This window comes from Halichoerus grypus, chromosome 12 (assembly GCF_964656455.1).
Source record: "Halichoerus grypus chromosome 12, mHalGry1.hap1.1, whole genome shotgun sequence".
NCBI lineage: Eukaryota > Metazoa > Chordata > Mammalia > Carnivora > Phocidae > Halichoerus > Halichoerus grypus.
This window is the reverse complement of record NC_135723.1, coordinates 36,588,636-36,613,697: the sequence shown is the minus strand read 5'-3', so window position 1 is coordinate 36,613,697 and position 25,062 is coordinate 36,588,636. Positions and strand designations below refer to the sequence as shown.

The following is a 25,062-nucleotide window of genomic DNA, read 5'->3' as shown; positions in this document are numbered from 1 at the left end:
AAGTGTTCCTCTGTAGACTGGTCCAGTACATGACAACTATGTCCCACTAGAAGCAACTGTTTCTAGACTGAAGAAGATGACCTGGCAAAAAAAAGTTGTATTCTTTCCAAACTATGTTGACTGTCTGGGAAACACTTTTCTTGTTGTTCCTCTGCTGGTGGCCTTTTTTTTAAATTCACATAATTAACATACAATATTAGTTTCAGAGGTAGAGTTCAGTGATTCATCAGTTGTGTATAAAACCCTGTGTTCATTACATCACGTGCCGTCCTTAATGTCCATCACCCTGTCACCCTACCCCTCCACCCCCTATCCCCCTCCCCTCCAGCAACCTTCAGTTTGTTTTCTGTAATTAAGAATCTCTTATGGTTTGTCTCCCTCTCTGATTTCCTCTTGTTTTATTTATTTTTCCCTCACTTCCCCTATGCTCCTCTGTTTTGTTTTTTAATTCCACATATGAGTGAAATCATATGATAATTGTCTTTCTCTGATTGACTTATTTCACTTAGCATAATACCCTCTAGGACCATCCACATTGTTGGAAATGGCAAGATTTTATTTTTTGATGACTGAGTAATATTCCAGTGTGTGTGTGTGTGTGTGTGTGTGTGTGTGTGTTTGTACACATACCACATCTCTTTTTTTAAAGATTTTATTTATTTATTTGAGAGAGAGAGCGAGCGAGCGCAAGAGGGGGTAGGGTTAGAGGGAGAAGCAGACTCCCCGCCGAGCAGGGAGCCTGATGTGGGACTCGATCCCGGGACTCTGGGATCATGACCTGAGCCGAAGGCAGTCGCTTAACCAACTGAGCCACCCAGGCGCCCCACATACCACATCTTTATCCATTCATCTGTCGATGGACGTCTGGGCTCTTGCCATAGTTTGGTTATTGTGGACTTTGCTGCTGTAAACATTGGGTTGCCAGGTGCCCCTTCGGATCACTACATTTGTATATTTGGGGTAAATGCCTAGTAGCACAATTGCTGAGTTGTCAGGTAGCTCTATTTTCAACTTTTTGAGGACTCTCCATACTGTTTTCCAGAGTGGCTGCACCAGCTTGCATTCTCACCAACAGTGTAGGAGGGTTCCCCTTTCTTCCTCTGCTGGTAGCCTTAACAGTCTTCTTTCTAATAAGGTATGGGAAGAAAATTTGACCAGGTAATGTTATGTGCAAATTACTAACATCTCTTAACTTCCTCCCTCCAGCAGACCATGCTTTTTCTTGAATAATTTTACACCAATTTTATAAACACAAGGCATGTTATTTGGGTAATAATGCCAAGGTAACTGCAACAAAGTTGATGAGTGTCTGAATCAAAAAATTGAATTTATACCAGTACTTTTTGGATTCATTTGGTTGCCCTTAGTATATTTAGGTATTTTAAATACCATAAGAGTGTCCTGAATTTACTTTATCCAGAATATAGGTTCATATTCCTTCAGTCGGGGTGTGTTAAAAGCCTGTTGCCTGATAATCTTTCATTTCATGAAGAACAGTAGACTAACCTCAGAGAAATCGAGAACAGTTACTCTTCAGACTTAAGTGACAGGTTTCACATTTTTAAAACATTGCCAGTTTTCAACTTAAAATCAATGAACACTCATCTGGTATTTCCTAAAGACAAGTTCTGGGAAAGATTTTTTGTTCAGATGTGTTTGTCTTATTTTAAAATTCATTTTTATGTTTTATTTAAAATTTATAAGGATGTAGTGTCCTAAATTCTAAAAATCATTTTAGTGCATTTTCATGCCTTGCCATAGTGAAAGCCAGCAAACAGACTAGGAGGTGTTTGTTCTCTGTATTGGGATTTGACAGTAGACGAGAGTTAGCACAGTTGTCGTTTTGGCCAGCTTTGGCATGGTCACAGCATGCTTTCTTACAGTTAGTCAGATATGAGTTGGAGGGGTATAAATGGGGTTTTACATTTCTCTAGGAGCTCCCAGATTAAAGTCTCTCTTTGGAGATCATGAGAGGGTGCTTAGTTAGAGTTATTTTCTAATTTTTTTTAAGGTTTCTTTATTCATTTTAGAGAGAGTGCGCACAAGCAGGGGGAGCGGCATAGGGAAAGAATCTCAAGCAGACTCCCCACTGAGTGCAGAGCCCATTGCAGGGCTTGATCCCACAACCCCGAGATCATGACCTGAGCCGAAACCAAGAGCCAGATGCCCAACCAACCCGGGCGCCCCTTAGGGTTTTTAAAGGAGGTTATAATATTTGAAGGAGCTATTTATAGCCTGAGAAAATACTTTATTTCAGTGTAAAGATAAGGTCTTTATAATCTTATTTCTCAATTATGTGTTCAGATAGGAAAGAAACATTTTCAACTATACAGTTTGTGCTGAGGAAAAATAAATGACAGTAATATCAAGTACCACTTTAAGTGGTGTTTAGCCCTAAAGAAAACATGAATGTTGGGATTGCTGTAATATTTCAGATCACAATAGCATTAATGAAATCACTGCATTTGTATTGAGTGGTAACAACCATGGCTGCATATTTTTTCAATCACTTGAGAACCTTCTGTGTGGTTGCTGGAGTGTTGCCATGGTCACATTCTGTTGGGCATAGAGTAGTGAACTCTGGAATCAGTGGCAACCCAGGACACATAGGCTTGGAATTAGGGTATCTGAGAATTGTGCGTTGTGTTGAAGCCACACTTGGCATGGACCAGAAGACTCTGAAGAAACTGGTGGAATCCATCAGTAATACTGTCAAGAACTGTAAGTACTGACCAGATATCCAACACTGCCTGAACATCTTTATTCCATCAAATAGAAACATTGATAGACTTACTTGACATTAGCAAGTTCTTTGTAACCCCCAAAATAGGGTTTCTCTAATTTCTAATATTTTGGCCAGTTAAAAAAATAGATCACAAGTGAACTTACAAGATCCCTGCACTTACACTGGAAATACTTAATATTTTAAAATATTTTAATCCTAAAATATATTTGTATATGTGGAAAGAGTAATTTGACAACTTGACAGCATAAGTGCTAAAGGATTATGTGCCAGCCAAGTACTGATTCTGTTACAGTCTGAAATTTGATAAGAGATTTCAAACTACTGAAGATTTACTCTGACCAGTTCCTGAGTTTTCTGACACAAAACCCATAGAGGCAGGGGATTGATAGAGCTACAGGAGATATTTTAGATGTTGAAGAAATAGCACATGGCAAGTGTTTATTAAAATTAATGTAACAGGTTTGGGGGGATTCCTTGCCCTGATTGCCCTGACAGACCTTAAAAAGTAATCGTCTATATTTTGTCTCGGTCATGACAACAAGCAGTCCTGCCTGAGAATTCTGAGAATGTCTTTAGACTTTGAGGCAATTACTTTTAGTTCAGACACTAGTACAGCCTCATTATTGGGGCTGTCCTAGTATTAGGCACCACCCTAAGAATCTCACTGTAGACTTAATTCAGCTTTCTTTTACTCCAGGTATATTTTAAATGACATGAGTTCCTCAGGCCCTTCTAGGGCCTGTTTTTCTAATCCTGTCAGACAACCCGTGAAATCCATCTGGCAGATTTAACCAATGTTGAATATGTTATCTTCTGTTATTTGCTGTTTTCTGAACAACCTGAGTTTTACAACATTCAAAAGGAAGTTTTGCAGACTTTAAAAATCTTAACTCCTCTCCCCATCCTAAAGAAACTTTTCATTAATGTCTGCTACCCAAATGTGTGTTTGATACCATAATTTGTTATTTGAAAGCAATTCTCTGAAAGTCTGTAGGTTATGAATATGTAATACTAGATCAGACCCATATCCCATATAGTCTCCTACAAAGAAGATACTTAACAATTATTTGAAGAGAGCAATGAGTTGCGTTCCTTTCCAAAGCTTTGATGCGAAGTTATGATCAAAAGTTCAGGCTATAGCTATTCACCAGTGTAACCAGATTACTATTTTACACTCAGATTACTAACAACTCATCTTTATTGAGCTCTTCATTGGGAAAATGCTGTGCTAAATGGTACATGTTCATCTTCAATTCTCAAAACAAACTCAGTGAGGTAGGTGGTATTTTCCATGTTTTCAGATGAGGAAACTCAAGTCTTAAATTGTCTAAAATTACAGAGGACTTTTCTGGTGGAGGCAGAGCTAGAACTCAGGTAAGTCTGGTGCCAGAGCCCGCACTCAGTTTTTATTTCTCAAATTAATGCTACTGTTAAGCATTCTAGACTCATATGGTCATTCTGTATAGTGCTATCCCATAGTTAAGTGCAGAATGAAAGTTGAATTTGGCTCACTACTTGGGTCCTTCAGTTGAGACCAGGATAGACACTGGCCTCTCATGACTGGAATTTAATTTCGTTGTTGCTGTTGTTTTAAGGTTTTATTTTTAAGTAATCTCTACACCCAACATGGGGCTCAGTTCACAACCCTGAGATCAAGAGTCACATGGTCTACCAACTGAGCCAACCAGGTGCTCCTGGAATTTGGTTCTTTAGGTAGGTGTGGGGAGGGCTAACAACTAGTGCCGTCTTGGCCGCCTTCTCTCAAGAAAGGATTGTTTTGGGGGCAGCTGGCTGGAATAAAACATTCTAGAGCTAGAGCTGCATTGTCCAGTACAGTAACCACTAGCTATGTGTGGCTATTACTTAAAAAAAAACTGAAGTGATCTCTATACCCAAGGTGGGGCTTGAACTCAGGACGCTGAGATGAAGAGTCTGCATGCTTTAGCAACCAAGTCAGCCAGGCGCCCCATTTTCTTTAAGTGGATGTGTGACTGTTTAAATGTAAATTAAAATTAAGTAGAATTTGTAAAATCTTTAATCTAGTGGGGGTGGCAGATCATTACCTCAGGGCGTAATAAGTGGCTTTATGGGTATGCCACCTATGCATTTTCACAGGGCCCTACGCTTAGTTTAATGTTCTGCTAACACTGACTTAAAATTAATGTTTTGAGTGAGGGTCCCATGTTTTCTTTGCATTGGGCCCACAAATTCTGTAGTTTATCTTGGCTGTGTACCTCTTATTCATAGTATGGTAGGAGTATCTCCACCATCAGAATTACCTAAAGATTCGTATTGAAAATGTGGATTCCTGGATACCACCCTAGGTACATTTAAAAATCTGCAAGTGGGGGCCAAGCATCCAGATCATTCACTCCATGTATTAGACACACTGAAGCTTAAGAATTCCTGACCAAAATTGTCTTTTCCAAGTGGAACTTCAGTTCCTTTTTCTTTTATATTTGTGAATTCAATCTCTTTTTTTGATCTAAATTTACACATTAAGTTGCACATTCACACATCCCTGGCAATCTGGTTTTGTGTGTGTGTCTGTATATGTATTTAAGTCTTTGCTTTCTTTGGTTCCTGTAGAATTTGAAACCTAGCTAATTTATTGTCTGGGTAATTTCTGACATTGGAGGTTAATTTTTACACTTAAGCCTTCAAACCTGTCATTTAGAAACTAATTTACAGGGGTTTCAACTACCTATTGCCTTTCCTTGTGCTTTAAACCCAGAAAATCATACTTTTTTTCTTCCTTCTTTAGAATCTTGAATACTATTGCTAACTACATGGTGGCTATCTTTCCCTTAGAATTTATTTTTTTTTTTAGTTTAAAATTCAATTAGCCAATATATATCACTAGTTTCATGAAACTTCAGTTCTGTCCACCTAATAGCAATCCCAGCTTGACTGATAGTGAGTTAGGAATTGACCCAGTCTTTTTCACACATACTGTTGTTTAGCCACAATTTTTACACTTAGTAGATTAAAACTTTTTTAAAGCTAAGTGAAGAATTTTAAAACTTCCCAGTAATTTCATGTTATTTGATTCAAGTGATTATTTTGCCAAGAAGTTACTTTGGATCCTGACTCATCCGGTATATTCCTTTACCTCTCTTACAAGGGGTTATCATTTATTTAGCAAACATTTATTTGAGAGCCTACTATTGTGCTTGGTACTCCTGGATGCTGAATAGATAATTAATACAAGGATAAGAGATTTTTCATATGCCTTGCTAAAATCCAAATACTTTGTGAACTACATTTCTCTGATCCACTCCTACTAAAAGGAGGAAATAAATTAAATCCAGTATGATATACCCTTGTGAATTCATGAGGCCCTGAGTGTTGATGATTTTTTTTTTTAAAGATTTATTTATTTATTTGACAGAGATAGAGCGGGAACACAAGTGGGGGAGGGAGAAGCAGGCTTCCTGCTGAGCAGGGATCCCGATGCGGGGCTTGATCCCAGGACCCTGGGATCATGACCTAAGCTGAAGGCAGTCGCTTAACGACTGAGCCACCCAGGCACCCCAGTGAATTTTTTAATACAATTGATCATCTCTTTTGGGACTTAGCCCAGGACCATCTATAGACCCAGTAGTCCAGTATTTGCATTTCACTTTATTTGTGAAACATAACATGGGCCAATATGTATGCATACATAGGTTAGTATATATACATATTTTCCAGCTATGTCTGCCGAGAGGGCTTAGAAATATTCTACCCTCCCCCATTATGTATTGGGCTTAGAAATATTAATGCCCTGGTAGTAACAAGCACACCCAGTGCCTAGACCTTGGTGTCTAAATACCAGTCTCCAATAAAAAGAACCAGGATTCCTTGAAGAAGTAGCTGTACGGAGTGTAAAGGAAACCCTATGCTACACCTGTGTGTTTCTCTTTTACTCTGACATTACTACCACACTTATACTTCTGACACTTCTGGTCTCCAACTGTGTGGTTTTTTCCAGCAAGCAATTTTCTGTGACATCCCAGCAATTTCTTAATCCTGACACCACCTGAGATGGCATCAGATCTCATAGGTTGAGTTCAGTTCCACAAGACTATCTCCCACTTCAGATGCCCATCACAAGTCCAGGTTGTTATCTTCACTTCTGACTGACTGGTTATAAATTGGAGGTCCAATTAATTTGCTAGAGCAGCTCACAGAACTGAGGAAAACAGTTTACTTAATAGATTACTGTTTTCTTATAAAAGGATGTAATCAGGAAGAGCCAGGTGGAGGAGATGCATAGGGCAAGGTGTGTGGAAAAGGGCATGGAGCTTCCATTCTCTCTCCCAGGACCATCATATGTTCACCAACCCAGAAGCTCCCTAAACACTACTTTGGGGGTCTTCATAAAGGTTTCATCACATAGCCATCATAGATCATTAACTCAATATCCAACCCCTCTGCAGAATAGGGGGTGGGGCTGAAAGTTCCAGGCTTTCAATCAATGGTTTGGTCTTTCTGGTGACCCGCTCCCATCCAGGAGCCACCAGCAGTCACTCATTAGAACAAAAGATTCCTATCACCCCTGATGTTCCAAGGGATTTAGGAGCTTTGTGTTGAGAACCAGGGTCAATGACTAAATTGAACAAAAGATACTCCTACTGCTCAGATGAGTTAGGAAATCCCAAGAGTTTTGGGAGCTATGTGTCAGGAACCAGGGGCAGGGACCAATATATGTATTTCCTGTTATCTTACCCAGGGGTGATATGAGATTGACCTGGCAAGTAGGGCCACGAAGCAAAGAGGTGAAAAAGCCAATGGATTGTGCTATGTGAAACATACAAGAGCCGACTCAAACTCCTAATGGCCAAAACTGGAATAATTTAAGCAAGAAAATTAACAATTTTTTTTTTTTTAAGATTTTATTTATTTATTTGACAGAGACAGTGAGAGAGGGAACACAAGCAGGGGGAGTGAGAGAGGGAGAAGCAGGCTTCCCGCGGAGCAGGGAGCCCAATGCGGGGCTTGATCCCAGGACCCTGAGATCATGACCTGAGCCGAAGGCAGACGCTTAACGACTGAGCCACCCAGGTGCCCCCAAGAAAATTAATTATTATAAAATAAGTATATGTGACCGCACCCCCCCCCCCCATAGTGATATAAATGAGTAAGTAAATGGGAAAAGACCTTGTCCTTTCAGGAGAACTCCAAATAATAGTATCAATACTCCTTCCCAAGAAGTGGAATTCCATTTTACTTGAGCAATTGGCTTCTAAAGAATAGACTGTGGAAAGGGAAAATAGTAACTGCAGTGGAGAATCCTGTAGATTAGCTAAACCAAGTGATCAAAGTTATCAGCAGTTAACCTTGTTAATATATATCCCCCCCGACATGTGAGAACAGCAATTTATCTCTAGTATTCTTCCCCAAAACACCTAGCCACAGTCTAATCATGAGAAAAACATGAGGCACACACAAATTGAGGAACATTATGCAAAATAAAATCTCAAGGTCATGAAAGGCTGAAAACTAACAGATTTGAAGAGACATGACAACCAAGTATATCCTGGCTTGGATTCTGGAACCTCCCCAAAAGGGACATTAGTGGGAAACTGGTAAAATCTGTAGTTCGGTTAATGTGCCAATGTTGGTGTATTTGTTTTGACAACTGTACCATGGTTCTGTAAGGTGTTAACAGGGAGAGAGTGAAGATTTTATGCAAACTATCATCATTGCTTCTCTTACGTGACTCTAAAATTATTCCAAAATGAAGTTAAATAACATGGGCCAATCTCTAGCACCTCACCATTCTCGTTACCTATGATCTTTCACATATCTTTTACAATGGTTCCTTGACCTCATGAGTAAGGTCTTTAGGTATAATGAAATGTGAGCTTACATGGATAAAACCCAGAAAAAGTTATTACCTGCTAAAGAGTGTGCCTAAAATCCCTGATAGCTCTGTTGAATGACTTGTTAGTATTCGACTCAGAGCAGCTCCTGACCCAAAACCTCCCTTTCCTCAGGGATCCATTTTCACGTTGTTCATGCTAACATTTCCACTCATTGATAATTCTCTCCCTCAGAATTGAGCAGGACTACTTTCAGACAATCACTAACATACTCTGCACTCCATATAGTGCATCCACACCTGAGCTTCCTTTTTCTTCACATTCAAAAAAAAGAAGGCTTTTCAAGTTTTTGTCCTCAGAGCAGCTGCATCCCCTTCTGTGACCTAGCCTTGAAAAGTCACATTGCCTCATTTCCACTGAGCTCTACTGATTGAAACAGTCACACACACACACCCACCCACACACCCACACACACACACACACCCTACCCCCTCCTAGGTTCAAGTAAAGGAGAGACTCCATCTCTCAGAGGAGTATCAAAGTCATTGTACAAAGAGCAAATGGGATGGGATGGACTGTTAAAATTGTCTTTAGGAAGACAACCTTGTCACCTCTGAACTCACCATTCATAAGGTAGTTTCAAGAATCTACTACCAAAGTGTTCTCCCTTAAGTGCAAATATGATCCTGTTAACTTGCCAGCCAAAATTTTTCAGAAACTCCTCATTGTCTGTAAAGTCAAGTCTGCTACCTAGCCCCACCAAATCATCTGCAGCTAGCTCTCAGAACATAACTCCAAGCTGTCTCCTCTGGCAAATGCTTATCTTTGGCAGGCCTTAGCTCAAGTGACACCTCCTTGGGACTTTTAATTTCCTACTGCCTCCCCCAGTTGATTATTCCTTCCTTTGGGTCACCGCCAAACACCATCAATCACAGTGCTTGTCATACCTTGTTGCACTTTTTTATATCTTAGCCAAAGTGTAACAACTTGGTGGGCAGGAAGCATGGTGTATTCAATGCCCGGTTCACAGGGGGCTCTTAATTAATGCCTATTGGATGGATAAAAATGACCTTTATGTCATATTTCAGGACTTATAGTTACACTGTGGAGCCTGAGAATCTAATTCAGTTCATAAAACAGTGTTAGTAGGTACCTTTGTAATTGCTTATTCTTCAAACTTGTCAACCATTCCCCTAAGAACCAAATCATTCCGACCATTGTAGAAACCCTAATGTTGTAAACTGCATATGTGCTATGTGTTGTCATTGATTTCAGTTGGGTGACATGAAATCATCTCAAAGACAGCATCTAAAATTTACCCTATAAAAAGAAAAAAAAAAGGAGGAGGGGGTTGGAGGAGAAAAAAGAAATAGTAACCAGCTTTCCTTCCTAACTCTTCTGGTTCTTTCAAATAATCTTTGATTCATAGAATTGGGCTTTTAGAAACTGGAAGAATCTCAGAGATCATCTAGGACAATACCCAGTTTCATAGGTGAGGACCCTGAGCCATAAAGAAGCTATATGACTTGTCTAAGTCTGCTGTTTAGGTAAGAAACGGAAGTAGAATCCAGGCACTTTAGTACCCCCAACCTGCTAAATCTAATCCTTTAATTTTCAGTCGTGACAATGCATTAGAATCATCCATGCACTTCTTTAAAAATACCCTTTTCCTAAGTCTAGAGTGAAACCTGAGTGTATGAATATTGGAAATTTCTGTTTGAAAATTAACATCTCCAGCCCCTTCCCACTTTCTGACCTCATTTCCACCTCCCTAACCAAAGCCCTATCACTTCCAAGCCTGGCTTCTATGCTTCCAGTTTTCCCCTTAAATATAATTTTGCCAGATGAATTTTCCTAAACCACTTCTCAACCCTTAGGGCCTAGAAGAGTCAACCCACCTCTTGTTTAAAAGCTAATTCCTGGGCACCTGCGTGGCTCAGTCAATTAAGCATCTGCCTTCGGCTCAGGTCATGGTCCCGGGGTCCTGGGATCACCCCTGTGTCAGGCTCTCTGTGCAGTGGAGAGCCTGCTCTCCCCTGCCCATCCTCTCCACTTGTGCTCTCTCTCAAATAAATAAAACTCTTAAAATAAATAAAAAATAAAAGCAAATTCCTGGGCCTGATCTTAGTGATTTTGACTTGGTAGGTCTGGGGCAAGACATGGGAATCTGGATTAAACAAACAATGGAGAGGGGTTTGATTCTCTCATACAGATGGTCCAAAGATGGTCCATGAGAAAATCACTGCTCCAGTAAAATGCAGCTGATGCTTGAACAACCTGGAGGATACAAGCACCAACCCCACACAGTTGAAAATCCATGTTTGACTCCCCAAAACCTTAACTACCAATAGCCTATTACTGAACTTACTTAGAGTCAACTAACATATCTCATACATTTTATGTATTATATACTGTATACTTAAAGTAAGCTAAAGAAAAGAAAATGTTATTAAGAAGATCCTAAGAGAATGGGGCACCTGGGTGGCTCAGTCAGTTAAGCTTCCAACTATTGATTTCACTTCAGATCGTGATCACAGGGTTGTGAGATCGGGCACTGGGCATGGAGTCTTAAGGTTCTCTCCCTCTACCCCTCCCCATTCTCTCTCTCAAAAAAAAAGAAAATCATAAGAGAAAATATATTTACAGTACTGCACTATGTTTATTTTTTTTTTAATCACATTTAAGTGGACCCGCAGTTTGAACCTATGTGGTTCAAGTCAACTGTAAATGTTAATTTTCTGACTAGGCTTTCAAGGCCATCTGCCATTAGCCCATCGTCTTCAATCTTGTTTTTTCTCTTCTCAAGTTGCTGTGCTCCCAATAAAGCATGTTCAAACCCAACCGCAATTCTACTTCTTTCCTTTACCCATGTTTTCTCTCCCTGTAATTCTCTATTGTACTAGCCCCAACACATTCCTTCCTGTATAAATGCTATGCATTCTTCAAGTCTCTGTTCAAAGTCTGCTCCCATGAAAATGGCCCAACTCCTCTTTCCCACATTGATTTCTCTTTCTTTACATGTCTATAATGGTGAGTGTTAATATTACATAATTTTTCGTTTACACACTATCTTATGAGACTTCTGGGTGACACCCAGAAAGGTAAGCCCTCAAGTAACAAGTCATGTCATACTTTTTAATTGCTAGAGCATCTAGCACCATAGGAACAGAAGAGCTGCTTAGTAAAATATTTTTTATTAGATTGGAGTACTCAAGGACTAAGTCTAAGCTGTATTTATTCGTATTTTTATTTTGCAGTCAAAAAAAGTGAAGTAGAGTGTCTCCTAAGACTTTTTCACAGCTTGGTGGAAAGAGCTAATGTAAGACTTAATAATTTTGGACTAGATCGTAATGCTTTTCGAGCGATCCTGCACAGCATATTTGGAATGACTGATGATATGCTAATGAATAGGGGTAAGAGTCTTAAGAAATTGAAATGAGCCAAGCTGAGATGGCAATATATATGGTGTATATATTAATATGTGGCAAATATATATTTGTAATGACAAATTCATATATGGCAAATATATATATATATATATATATATATATGTATGTATTCAGTTGTCATCAAAGATTCCGAATTTTTTTAAAAAATAGATTGAGAGGCGCCTGGGTGGCTCAGTCGTTAAGCATCTGCCCTCAGCTCAGGTCATGATCCCAGGGTCCTGGGATCAAGCCGCGCATTGGGCTCCCTGCTCAGCGGGAAGACTGCTTCTCCCTCTCCCACTCCCCCTGCTTGTGCTCCTGCTCTCGCTATCTCTCTGTCAAATAAATAAATAAAATCTTTTTAAAAAATAAAAGACTGATTGATTGATTTAGAGGGAGAGTGCAAGCCGGGGGGGCGCAGAGGAAAGGGAAAGGGACAAGCAGATTCTGTGCTGAGCACAGAGCCCCTCCAGGAGCTTGGGGGCTGATCCCACAACCCCCAGATCATGACCTGAGCCAAAAATCAAGAGTTGGATGCTCAGCCAATTGAGCCACCCAGGCGCCCCTTGAATTTTTCAAAGCCAAGCTAGAAAGAATTGTGGTAAGACTGCCAATATAAAACAAAGGTTGATTTGATTGTGAGGATGGTTTTTAATAAAAACTCAGAATTTCTTATCTCATAGTTGTACCACTTTGAGAAATAAACCAGTAATGAACTAAATAAGCTGGCAATATTTTTTTTTAAAGTTAAGCATATGGCTTTTTATTCATGATGTCTTTGGATTCATATGCTGTAGACATGTAAACTATTAAATGACTTCTTTTTCCTCCTAAAAATACTGTGTCAGTACAAAAAATGATAATTACTCATTATACTAAAAAAAATAAAAGACAAGATCTTATATTTGAAATAGGAAATTATTTAATGTGATCCAGTTTCATTAACAAATTTTTAGTGTTCAATTTGATAAGTTTTGATGTAGGTGTATGGTGTATACCTTGAAACCATAATCATAATCAAAATAATCAACATCACCCCTAAGAGAGTCAATAACACTTTATTTTCTATAGGATATTAAGATTTCATTGGTAATTTTAAAAATAATGTTATTTTAGTAATTTATCTTTAGGTATTTATACAGACTGTTTAGAACAGAATTTTGCCACTCTTTTTAAATGGATTTTATTTATATTATTACTATCTTTTAAAGATTTTATTTATTTATTTGACACAGAGAGAGAGAGAGCACAAGTAGGCAGAGCGGCAGGCAGAGGGAGAGGGAGAAGCAGGCTCTCTGCTGAGCAGGGAGCCCGATGTGGGGCTCAATCCCAGGACCCTGGGATCATGACCCGAGCTAAAGGCAGTCGCTTAACCGACTGAGCCACCCAGGCGCCCCGATTATTATTATTTTTTAAAGTAATCTCTACATTCAACGTGGGGCTCAAATTCATGACCCCAAGATCAAGAGTCACATGCTCTACCAACTGACCTAAGCCAGGTGCCCCCTTTGCCTCTCTTTTTATTTATTTATTTTTTAAAGATTATTTATTTTAGCGGGAGAGAAAGAGACAGAGCATAAGCAGGGGGAGGAGCAGAGGGAGAGGAGAGAGAAAGAATCTCAAGTAGACTCCCCACTGAGCACGAACCCGATTCAGGGCTCGATCCCAGGACCCTGAGATCATGACCTGAGCCAAAATCAAGAGTTGGCTGCTCAACTAGCCACCCAAGCACCCCTGCCACTCTTTTTAAAATAAAAATTATCATCACCTTGATTAGCTCCACTGTTGCTCTTCTTGGCTCATAGTAACTGTACAAAACATCACAAGTGAAGTTCATCATTGATCATGAAGGAGAATTACTCTTTTCTTTCTACAAAAATCTGGGGGAAACATATTTCTAGTAATTTTGACTTTTAAGAAAGACTGTGCCAAAACTTTTTTTCCCCTCAATTTGGGAGAAAAGTTTTTCGGTGTGTTTTTTTGTTTTTGTTTTTGTTTTGGAGGAAAGTTTTAAAAATCTTTTCATATATACTATATACTTTTGAATTATAAAATAGTTGTAAATTACAATATGCTTCTACGGTATTTTTCTTTCAGTATTTTTTGCATTTGACAAAGACAATGATAACTGCATAAATGCGAAAGAGTGGGTTAAAGGATTATCAGTGTTTCTTCGAGGGACTTTTGAAGAAAAGCTTAAGTGTAAGATTTCTATATGTGATTACTGACTTAGTTAATATACATTGTCAATTTTGTATTTAGTGAATGCTTAAACATTTTTTAAAAATACAAAATCCATGTTCTCTATAGCAACCTTTCAAAAATAGTTCATGACAGCTTTAAAAAAAATCAAAACATGAAATGGGTGGCCTGTTTGATGGGAGAGTCCCTAGACCCAGGAACCCCAAACACTTCCTTCACTGGGTCTATAATGCCTAAATGTCACCAGGACCACTCTTTGGCTTAAGGCCCAGGCCAAGAGCAGCAAGTCAAGGTCAGGGCTTATGCCAACTCTAATCAGCCAACAAGGCCAAGGTTTTTATGGCTGCCTCTGGGCTCAGCAGGAAATGGACCTTGATATAGGGCAGTGCATACATAAGTCACAGTGAGGCCGTTCCTTGTGTCTTGATCAAAGAAAATATATGTGAGGGATTGACACAAAACAAGATGAAACGTAGGGGCGCCTGGGTGGCTCAGTCATTGGGCGTCTGCCTTCGGCTCGGGTCATGATCCCAGGGTCCTGGGATCGAGCCCCGCATTGGGCTCCCTGCTCCGCGGGAAGCCTGCTTCTCCCTCTCCCACTCCTCCTGCTTGTGTTCCCTCTCTTGCTGTGTCTCTCTCTGACAAATAAATAGATAGAATCTTAAAAAAAAAAAAACAACAAGATGAAACGGACATTAACCATCAGACATCAATACTCTAGTGTTAGAATTTGTGTAGATGAGTGAAGGGAGGGAAGAAGGTTGAGGACAAAGAATGCCCACAGGCCCACAGGGAGAAGGGTTACAGGAGTTTCCTACAGGACAGGAATGTTAGGAATTCCAAAGACAAAAATTTCCCTATTCACAATTTTGCCTAAAAATAAATAGCTCTGGCCTCACTTCACTGTACCATTGGTGTGATGTATATTTTCTATGTTTTATACCTCTGGGGCCAGGTTTTGGGGTGAGGAACCTGGAAAGAGAATAGGAACAGTTTTAAATGGCATTCTTCAAGGGAACAATTGCTTAAAGTGTCAAAATTGCTTAAAGTGTCAAATTGCTTAAGAAAAGGCTGTGGCGTTCTGAGTAAGTAAGCAAATTTTTGTCCCTTGTTCTTCCACTTGAATTTGGATTTGGGATGTGGAAAAGAAGATCCCTACATTAAACACACATTTTTTAAACAATAGCAACAATTTTAAAAACCACCAACTTTCTCTGGTATTTATGATTGTTTCTCTGTTTTGTGGGGATTTTTTCTTAATTATTTTTATGGCGGTGAAATTGACATACAACATTATGTGGGTTTTCTTTTTTAAGATTTTATTTTGAAGTAATCTCTACACCCAACGTTGGGCTTGAACTCACAACCCCGAGATCAAGAGTCGCATGCTCCACTGAGCCAGCCAGGTGCCCCTGTGTTGGGGCTTTTTTTTCCCTTAGCTTTTCTCCAGTCTAATTTTTCACGGGGGTAACATTTAAATATAGTTGCCACTTAAGTTTGTTGCAGCTTTCTTATACAAAAGTCTCACTGAGAAGTGAAAAGCTTAAGTTTTCATGGATGTAAATTCTTGTGCTGGTACATAGGGAAAACGACTGGGACTCCAAGTGTTGTTATACATGAGTGAATAGCATCACACTGTCAAAGAATTTTCCTCCTCCAATCCCTTTTCCTAAAAATGTTTCATATACATTTCAGGATATGTTAACTTGGGGAAAATATTACTTCTCATAGGATTGTGCTGCATGTGTGCTATGGATTAAAGTACCTCAACAAAAAAGGCACAGTTAATCTGATACTCTGGAATTTTATACCTGGTTCTATTGCTTTTGCCAAAACATTTAGCTAGATTACAAACTCCAGAAAAGCTCCTTCTCTACTGTATGTTTAGCACCTGAGGAAGGTCATCTGTGGCATGAATGAATGGTTGGAAGTCATGGAAGTCACTCTCCAGGGAGACAGAGATCATTTTGGATAGTGCAATAGGCAGGCTCCAAGGGGATGACAGACTCACTACCCAAATATATTGACAAGTGTTCTTTGTCAGTTATGTAATCAAGTTTGTACTTAGTTTTTATACTCTATTTAAGAAGAGAATCATAATATTGAGATACACACACACAGGTATGTATACACGAGTATATATGTATTGAATAATCATAGGTTTAAATATTTATCTCCAGGGCCACCTGGCTGGCTCAGTCAGTAGAGCATGCAACTCTTGATCTCTGGGTTGTGAGTTTGAGCCCCACATTGAATGTAGAGTTTACTTTAAAAATATTTTTATATATCTCCTTTATTGCAATTTCATCACATTTTTTCAAAGTCTATAAAATTCTTCTTTTATTTGTGTTTTACTTAAGACCCAGGAAATCATTCTACTAGAGGAGATGCTCGGTTCTGGGTCACATAATACATATAAACTAATAACCACAATATAATGGGATTGCTTAGAAATCTATGTATTTTCAAAATACTATATGGGAGTGATGAGAAAGTTCTTTCTAGTGGATCTTGTAGATCAGAAGACACTTTCACAGAATAACTAGCCTTTCAGTTGGTTCTTGTAAATCTTGAGCAGAAAAAAACTAGAAAGAAAACCATGCTAGACAGTAGGAACAGTATGAATAAAAGCATGGATGTCTTACTGAGCATGTTGAGTTGGGAAAATTGGTATCGAGATGTGGGGCTAATAAGGTAAGTTGAACGTATATCATTAAAGTTGAGTCTTAGCAAATAGGATCAGTTTCCTCTCCCCAACACTCCCTAAGAGGACAGCTGTGAATCAACTATAATAAATAATGAAATATTGGTTGGAAGCAGGGGAGTTTCTTAGGAGATTGTTGAAGTTATCTAGGAAATAACAGTGGGGACAGAGAAGAACAGTGGGGACAGAGAAGAGGAAAAAGACTGTTAATATTTACAAATTGGAATTGATGATATCTCTTTGAATACAGAAGATATTATTTGTTTATAAATAGTTTCAAGTACCTAAATTAAGCTCGTTGATTTCAAGTATACCAGAAACAAGAAGTCACCAACTAAGATAATGTAGTATATTTAAATATACTTCACAAAATGCCAAGACATCTTAGATATGTAAATTTCCAATGAGCTGCTTTTTAAAATACAGTTAGTTGTAAAGTACCTATAGGACTGATTCTCCAATATGGATTGAGGAATGGTTTCAACTGGCTATATCAGTTTTACCTAGGGAACATTTTAAAATACAGTTTCACCTGGAGAACATTTTAAAATACAGTTTCACCTGGAGAACATTTTAAAATAGCATTTCCTGAGCTGCTACGACCAAGGAATCTGGACTCTTCCTTTGTGCTGTCTCAATGAGGAGTTCTGTTTGTTTTTTAATTATGAAGACTTAATATCAAATGTTTCTTACAAAGTTCATTCTGATATCCAATCCGTAACTGTTTCCTCTCCAATCTAGGTACACATGAACAGGAATCTGCATCTTTGTCAACCACTTTTTTCCCCCAAATTCTTTTATTTTTCTGGTTTTATTGAGAAATAATTGACATCCATCCCTGTATAAGTTCAAGGCAATACAGATTGGTTCGATTTACATATATTGTGGAATGATTACTACAGTAGGTTCAGCTAACATCTGTCTTTGCATACAGACACAATAAGAAGACAAGAAAAAGGAAAAAAAGACAAGAAAGGAAAAATTCTCCCTGTGACAAGTTGAACTCTCAGGATTCACTCTCTGAACAACTTTTCTCTATATCATACATCATTGTTAGCTCTAGTCATCATGTTGTACATTACTTCCCTAGTACTTATTTAACTTATATGGGAAGTTTGTACCTTTTGACCATCTTCCTCTAATTTCCCTTCCTTCAACCCTCTCACCTCTGGTCACCACAAGGCTGATCTCTTTTTCTATGAGTTTGTTGTCAGGTTTTTTGTTTCTTTGGTTTGGTTTGGTTTGGTTTTTGTTTTTTCGGATTCCACATATAAGGGAGATTACAAAGTATTGTCTTTCCCTGTCTTAATTATTTTACTTAGGATACTGCCTTCAAGGCCCATCTGTGTGGTTACAAATTATAGGATTTCCTCATTTTTTAAATGGCTGAATAATATTCCATTACATGAATATATATATACCACAACTTCCTTTTCCATTCATTGATTGATAGAAACTTAGATCGTTTCCAAACCTTGGTTATTGTACATAGTGCTGCTATGATCATGTGGGTGCAGATATCTTTTTGAGTTAGTGTTTTCATTACCTTTGGATATATTCCCAGAAGTAGAATTGCTGGATTATAGGGCAGTTCTATTTTTAGTTTTATGAGGATCCTCTGTACTATGTTCCAGAATGGCTGCACTGGTTTATAATCCCACCAGCAGTAAACTAGGGTTCCCCTTCCTCCACATCCACACTAGCATTTGTTCTCTCTCTTGCTCTCTTTTTGATGATGGCCTTTCTCACAGGCATGAGGCGATATCTCATTGCGGTTTTAATTTCCATTTCCCTAATGACTAGTGATGTTGAGCATCTTTTCTTGTACCTGTTGACTTTTCATTTATCTTCTTTGCAGAAATGTCTATTGAGGTCCTTTGCTCACTTTTTAATTGGGTTGGGGTTTTTTGCTATTGAATTGTAGGAGTTATTGGAGCACTGTTATACGTGTTATATGCGTGTTACATGCAAATAATGAATCATGGATCACTACATCAAAAACTAATGATGTAATGTATGGTGATTAACATAACATAATAAAAAAATGAATATGTTAAAAAAATAAAAAAATAAAAAATATATTTTGGATGTTAACACCTTATCTGATATGGTTTGCAAGTATTTTTTCCCATTCCACAGGTTGTCTTTTCATTTGTTGATGGTTTCTTTTACTGTGCAGAAGCTTTTTAGTTTGGTATAGTCCCATTTATTTATTTTTTATTTTGTTGCTTGTGCTTTTGGTGTCATAGCCATGAAACCATTACCAAGACCCATGCCAAGGAGCTTTGTTCCTAGGTTGTCTTCTGGGAATTTCATGGTTTCAGGTTTCATAACATTTTTGAACTCTCACTTTCAAAATCCACATCCAGGGGGGGATTTAATCCTGTGGAAAGAAGTATAATAAAGGGTGCTTTATTTTAAAATCTCTCTATCATATGGACCAATAATTATAGGCTGTATAAATTGTTTTTATCTTTTAAAAAACTATATATTGAAATAACTAAGGGGAAGACTAGTGATATTTTAACTGTTCTTATCCAAGTCTTTAAATTTCTTGTGCTTTGGACAGTCTGTTTTGAAGTTTACTATTTGAATGGTGACGGTTACATTTCTCGAGAAGAGATATTTGACATGTTGAAGAACAGTCTATGCCAACAATCATCTGAAGAAGAGACTGATGAAGGAATAAAAGAGTTGGTAGATATAACACTGAAGAAAATGGTAAGAATGAAAACCTATAACTTATTATATCCAATCAAGCAGATGTTAGAGAAAGCTAAAGACAAAGAAATGATTTATTTCCCTCTATAATGATAGCAACCTTTACGAGGGCAAGGGATTTTTGTGTTTGTTTGTTTTCTGCTCCATCCATTGCCTAGAACAATGCCTGGCTGATAGTGGGTGCTCAGTAAATACTTATGGAATGGCTGGGTGATTAAATGAATCACCACAGGGCGCCTGGGTGGCTCATTCGTTAAGTGTCTGCCTTGGGCTCGGGTCGTGATCCCAGGGTCCTGGGATCGAGCCCCGCGTCGGGCTCCCTGCTCAGTGGGAAGCCTGCTTCTCCCTCTCCCACTCCCGCTGCTTGTGTTCCCTCTCTCGTTGTGTCTCTCTCTGTCAAATAAATAAATAAAATCTTAAAAAAAAAAAAAAGTTAAAATAAATAAATAAATAAGTAAATGAATCACCACACAAAATGAATGTTAATTAGTTTAAAATGTTTTACTATCCGTAAAACCTCATTAATGTGTGGGTGGTAGTGCGGCAGATTTGATTTGTGTAAAATGGGATGCTACTCTCATCTGTCTTCATGACCCTCAGCCTCCAATCCATCGAAACACAGTAACAAGATAACATAATAATTGAAATAGTTGTCCCTTATAGAGTACTTACTATATGCCAGGCCCTTCACAGAACTTTAATATATGAACTCATTTTAACCTTAAAACAACCCTATGTAGTAGAAATTACGATCTCTATTTTACAGATGAGAAAACTGAAGTACAAATAGGTTTACCCAAGGTCACACTAGAAAATGGGGTGCAGAATTCTTTCAATGAAACCAATAGTACCACTTTATTATGAACATAGTAATTTCTCTCCTTTTCTTACTATGACCCTATCTTGGATACCGGTGAAAATTTGTCACTCTGAGGCAGCCTGGACCCAGCTCACCTCCATTACTCTTCAGCGGATCAGGAAGGAAATAGATGATGGGGGTTGCTGAGTCTCACATTCACCTAACACAGACTCTAGCATATCTTCTTCCATTAGAGATACTCTCACTAGCTGCTGCTAGGGCTGAGGGTAGACTTCTTGAGAGATAGTATGTTCCCCAGTACTAAACCCACTCCCTTCTTTTTTGAAAGGGAATATTACGGAATGAATTTTTTCTGATAATTATTCAAACCTTTCTCTAAGTTAGACTCTCAGCAACCCTGATTTAGTTATGCCCAGAAGTGAAAAAACAAGAGCCCATCAAATCAAACTCAAATTCAATTAAGTAAAGGCATTTATAATTTACATACATGGTCTCCCTATGTTTAATCTCCCATAGTCCCTGTCATTAACACTCCAGGCAGGTCTGTCTTCTTCCTGACTTACACTCCCTCATATTGTCAGAATTCAGGTTGAGCCATTCGTCTGCATTTCCTCCCCATACCTCTCTGGCTACCTAAAGGCCATCTCAACCATCCTGAAAGACCTCCCAGTGGTCTGCAAGCATCTTCTCATGATTCTAGTCCATCCTGAACTGTTACTGCTCTCAGTGCCTTGCTCCTTACCTGAGCAACTTCACTTTTTTTTTTTTTTTTTTTTGCAACTTCACTTTTATCCTTTTCACATAATGGGCTCCCAAGTCAGAGATCCTTTGAGGAACAAGTTCTACTACTACAAATTAAACTTGAAAATCTATGCCCTATGGCACTGTTTTTATCACAAAAGTAGCAATATAATAATATGTGTCCTCTAATTTTTTGTCTTATTCCCCCAATTAGAGTGCAAGTCCTTTAGGGACAGGGCTATATTTTATGTATCTAAAGTAACTCAGGTGTCTTAGTCCTCTTGGACTGCTATAACAAAATACCAGACTGGGTGACTTAAGTGGGAATGTATTTCTCAAAATCCTGAGACTGCAGGGTTGGGGGGGTGCGTCTGGCTGGCTCAATTGGTAGAGTATGCAACTTTTGATCTCAGGGTTGTAAGTTCAAGCCCCATGTTGGGTGTAGAGATTACTTAAAAATAAAATTTAAAAAAGTCCTGAGACTGGGAAATCCAAGATAAGGTGCCAGTTGATTCACTTCCATGGTGAGGGCTCTCTTCTGGCTTGTAGACAGCCACCACTTCAATGTGTCCTCACGTGGCAGAAAGAGGGAGCTCTGGTCTCTCTCCACTTACATGGATAGTAATTATATCTTGGGGGCTCCACCTTCAAGACATCCAAATCTAATTACCTCCCAAAGACCCCACCTTCAAAATCATCACACTGGGGGCTTTAACATGTGAATTCGGAGGCACGAGGGACACAAACATTCAGCCCATAATACCAGGTATTCCAAATAGACTTACAGGAATAAGATAAGTAGCCTTGATAAAAAGTACCTTTTGATTTATGTAAGTAGTGTCCACAGAAGTGTAACTAATAATTTTCCTTGGCAAAGAGTTATTTTCCAGGCAAAATTAAAAACTATCATTTATCAAGAAATCACCTTCCTCTCTAGGATTATGACAACGATGGCAAAATATCTTTTGCAGACTTTGAAAAAGCAGTAAAAGAAGAGAGACTTTTGTTGGAGGTGTTTGGACCATGTTTACCAGAAGCAAAGGTACAGTGCCAACAGCTCAAATTGGTTAAGAGAAAATTATAAGGGATGAGAAAGTAATACTTGCTAGACAACTCACCTCTGTAGGGGTTTTGGCCCACTGCTGCAGTTCAGGCAAACATGAGGGTCTTTGCTCCATCCTAATGTGGGGCCCAACAATAATGACTATTTATTATATTCAACAGACTTTTTGAGCTTGTAACTTCTTTAGCTTACACAATTCCTGATTTCTTTTATGTTAATGTTACTTTCCCAAAGAAAACTAGGGTATATTGGTTTGCTTAAGGGATAGAACACTGAACAGTGTATTCAGCAAGTACCCACCATAAACTGCTAGGACAAAACTTGGTCTCTTTCAACCCAAATGTTGTCAAACAATGAGAATAATTAAGTTTTAAAAATCTTGGACACATTTAAAGTACTTTATAGTATTTGTGCTCATGAAGGTTTTTCATTGATGAATTTGACACAAGTTTTCTGAGCCAGAAGAGCCAGCCTAATAATTGATTTGACACATTAATATTTCCTTTAATTCTTCCTTTGATCAACTGCTTTGTAAACCTGTAGAAACCTTTTATTCTCTGTAGTAATTTGGATGGCAATTTTGTGCATGAAATTGCATAATGTTAAGCTCTCCTGAGCTATCTCAGCTCATTTCTCTAATTTGTCCCATTGTAGTTTATTCCCACATTTTAATTCTGCCTGGAAATATGTAGTAAAATGCAATGTGTGAAAGGCAGACTTCTCATTTTGAGACTGATGGGGAACAGTATAGAATGGACTGGAATGGAGTAACTACTTAGGTCAGATGCAACACCAACAGTTCTTCAGTTGCTCCCAGAATTCAGGAGCTCAGTTATCCAGAGCCTTGCTACTCAGTGTAGTCTGTGCATGAGCAGCAGTGGTATCACCTAGTAACTTGTGAGAAATGTAAAATCTCAGGCCCCACCCCAAACCAAATGCCTCAGAATCTTTTCTTTCTTTTCTTCCTTCCTTTTTCCTTTCCTCTCCTTTTTCCTTCCCTTTCCTCTTTTTCCTTCCCCTCTCCCTTTCCTCGCCTTCCTTCCTTTCTTCCTTCCTTTTGATGCTTGACACAGCAAAGGTTCTTCTTTCTGTCATTGTGGTCAAATACTGTGTATGTTGGTGGGGATGGGGAGGCATGCTAGCCTCCACACAGTTACTGAAAAGATCCTGAAAAGATCAGAAATCCATTCAACAACACAGAACCCATTGAGCAGCTCCTCCCTTTAAGAATTTAAAAATTCTCCCTCAGAGAATTTTTTTTAATTGTGGTAAAATACATCTAACAAAAAACGTACTGTCTTAACTAATTATAAACCTACGGTTCGGGGGGCGCCTGGATGGCTCAGTCGTTAAGCATCTGCCTTCTGCTCAGGTCATGATCCCACGGTCCTCAGATCGAGCCCTACATTGGGCTCCCTACTCCGCGGGAAGCCTGCTTCTCTCTCTCCCACTACCCCTGCTTGTGTTCCCTCTCTAGCTGTGTCTCTGTCAAATAAATAAATAAAATCTTAAAAAACAACAACATACAGTTCAGTAACTTCAGGTACATTCACAATGTTGTACAGTCTCCGGAACTCTTTTCATCTTGCAAAACTGAAACTCTATACCTTTAAACAATTCTGCATTCCCACCATCCTCCAGCTCCTGGCCACTACCATCAGACTTTGTGTTTTAATAAGGCCCTGAGGTAGAGATTCATAGCATCTTAATGTCTGAGAAGCGTGTTCTAGACAGTAACTTGCTCTTTCCAATTCTATGCTTGGGTCTCTAAGGTGTCTTTTACAGTTCAGCGGAGAAAAATATCTAATTACCTTACAAGGAAGTAAGGCCACAAACCCCCTGCCTGCACTTTCTTTTAAAACCATCCACCACTTGGAGCCATCCCAGCAAGTTTGTATCAGTAGGTCATAACTGATGATGAACCTTCCTAACTGGTATATTCAAATTCAATCCAATAGGCAAGAGGTCTTTAGGTATAGAGTGAAAAGAAAAACAGACCACCATTTGGTATGGGCCTTCTCAAGTTATTTTTACCAGTAAAAAAAAAAAAAAATGGCAACAGACTGAACATACTTATTCCAATTTCCAATTATGTGGTTCACTGACAGGAAAAGCAATGTGGGTATGCTAAAAGTAGTGGTTAGCAGTCTAGCATTTACAAATACGGATTCATTTCTGCCATAGATAAGCAAATTCTTCTTACAAGTTAACTGAAGAATGTAGGCTTCTAATTTCAGCTTTGTTCTAATAGTTTACCTTTTTTACTTTACAGAATTGTATTGATTTTGAAGCCCTGGCATTCAGACACATCCTGACTTCTAGTTTTTGAATGTGAATCACTCAATACTTACATTAAAATCAGAAACAGATCCTGACTGCTTATCTTCATTTGCATTGTAAAGTTTCTATCTTTGCTTCAGTTCATTTACATATAACTACTACAATGTGGAAAGTAGTATTAAAAGAACAGTTTCTGTAACTTCTATTTTTTAAGATTTTATTATTTGTCAGAGAGAGAGAGAAAGCATAAGCAGGGAGCAGCGGCAGGTAGGAGAAGCAGGGAGCCTGATGCGGGACTTGATCCCAGGACCCTGGGATCATGACCTGAGCTGCCCAGGCATCCCCAGTTTCTGTAATATTAAGTATGATCAAAATAACACCTATAATATAATGATAAACTAATTTGTTTTTTTTAAAGATTTTATTTATTTGACAGATAGAGACACAGTGAGAGAGGGAACACAAGCAGGCGGAGTGGCAGGCAGAGGGAGAAGCAGGCTTCCCGCTTAGCAGGGAGCCCAATGCGGGGCTCGATCCCAGGATCCCGGGA

At 38.8% G+C, this 25,062-nt stretch overlaps 1 protein-coding gene across 1 annotated transcript; it reads left to right on the top strand.

The window, feature by feature from the left end:
* Positions 1-2,486: 2,486 nt before the first annotated feature.
* On the top strand, positions 2,487-24,601 carry LOC144379702 (calaxin-like). The gene is made up of 6 exons (XM_078059874.1): positions 2,487-2,721; positions 11,811-11,966; positions 14,079-14,183; positions 19,457-19,608; positions 22,107-22,211; positions 24,505-24,601. Exons 1-6 carry the CDS (start codon positions 2,487-2,489, stop codon positions 24,559-24,561), a joined length of 810 nt encoding a protein of 269 aa, XP_077916000.1. The 3' UTR covers positions 24,562-24,601.
* The last annotated feature ends 461 nt before the right edge of the window (positions 24,602-25,062 follow it).

Coding starts and splice junctions, on each gene's coding strand:
- LOC144379702 (XM_078059874.1), top strand. CDS start 2,487: ATGGCTGCATATTTTTTCAATCACTTGAGAACCTTCTGTGTGGTTGCT. Junction 2,722..11,810: donor CAGTAATACTGTCAAGAACT/GTAAGTACTGAC, acceptor TTTATTTTGCAG/TCAAAAAAAGTGAAGTAGAG. Junction 22,212..24,504: donor CATGTTTACCAGAAGCAAAG/GTACAGTGCCAA, acceptor TTTACTTTACAG/AATTGTATTGATTTTGAAGC.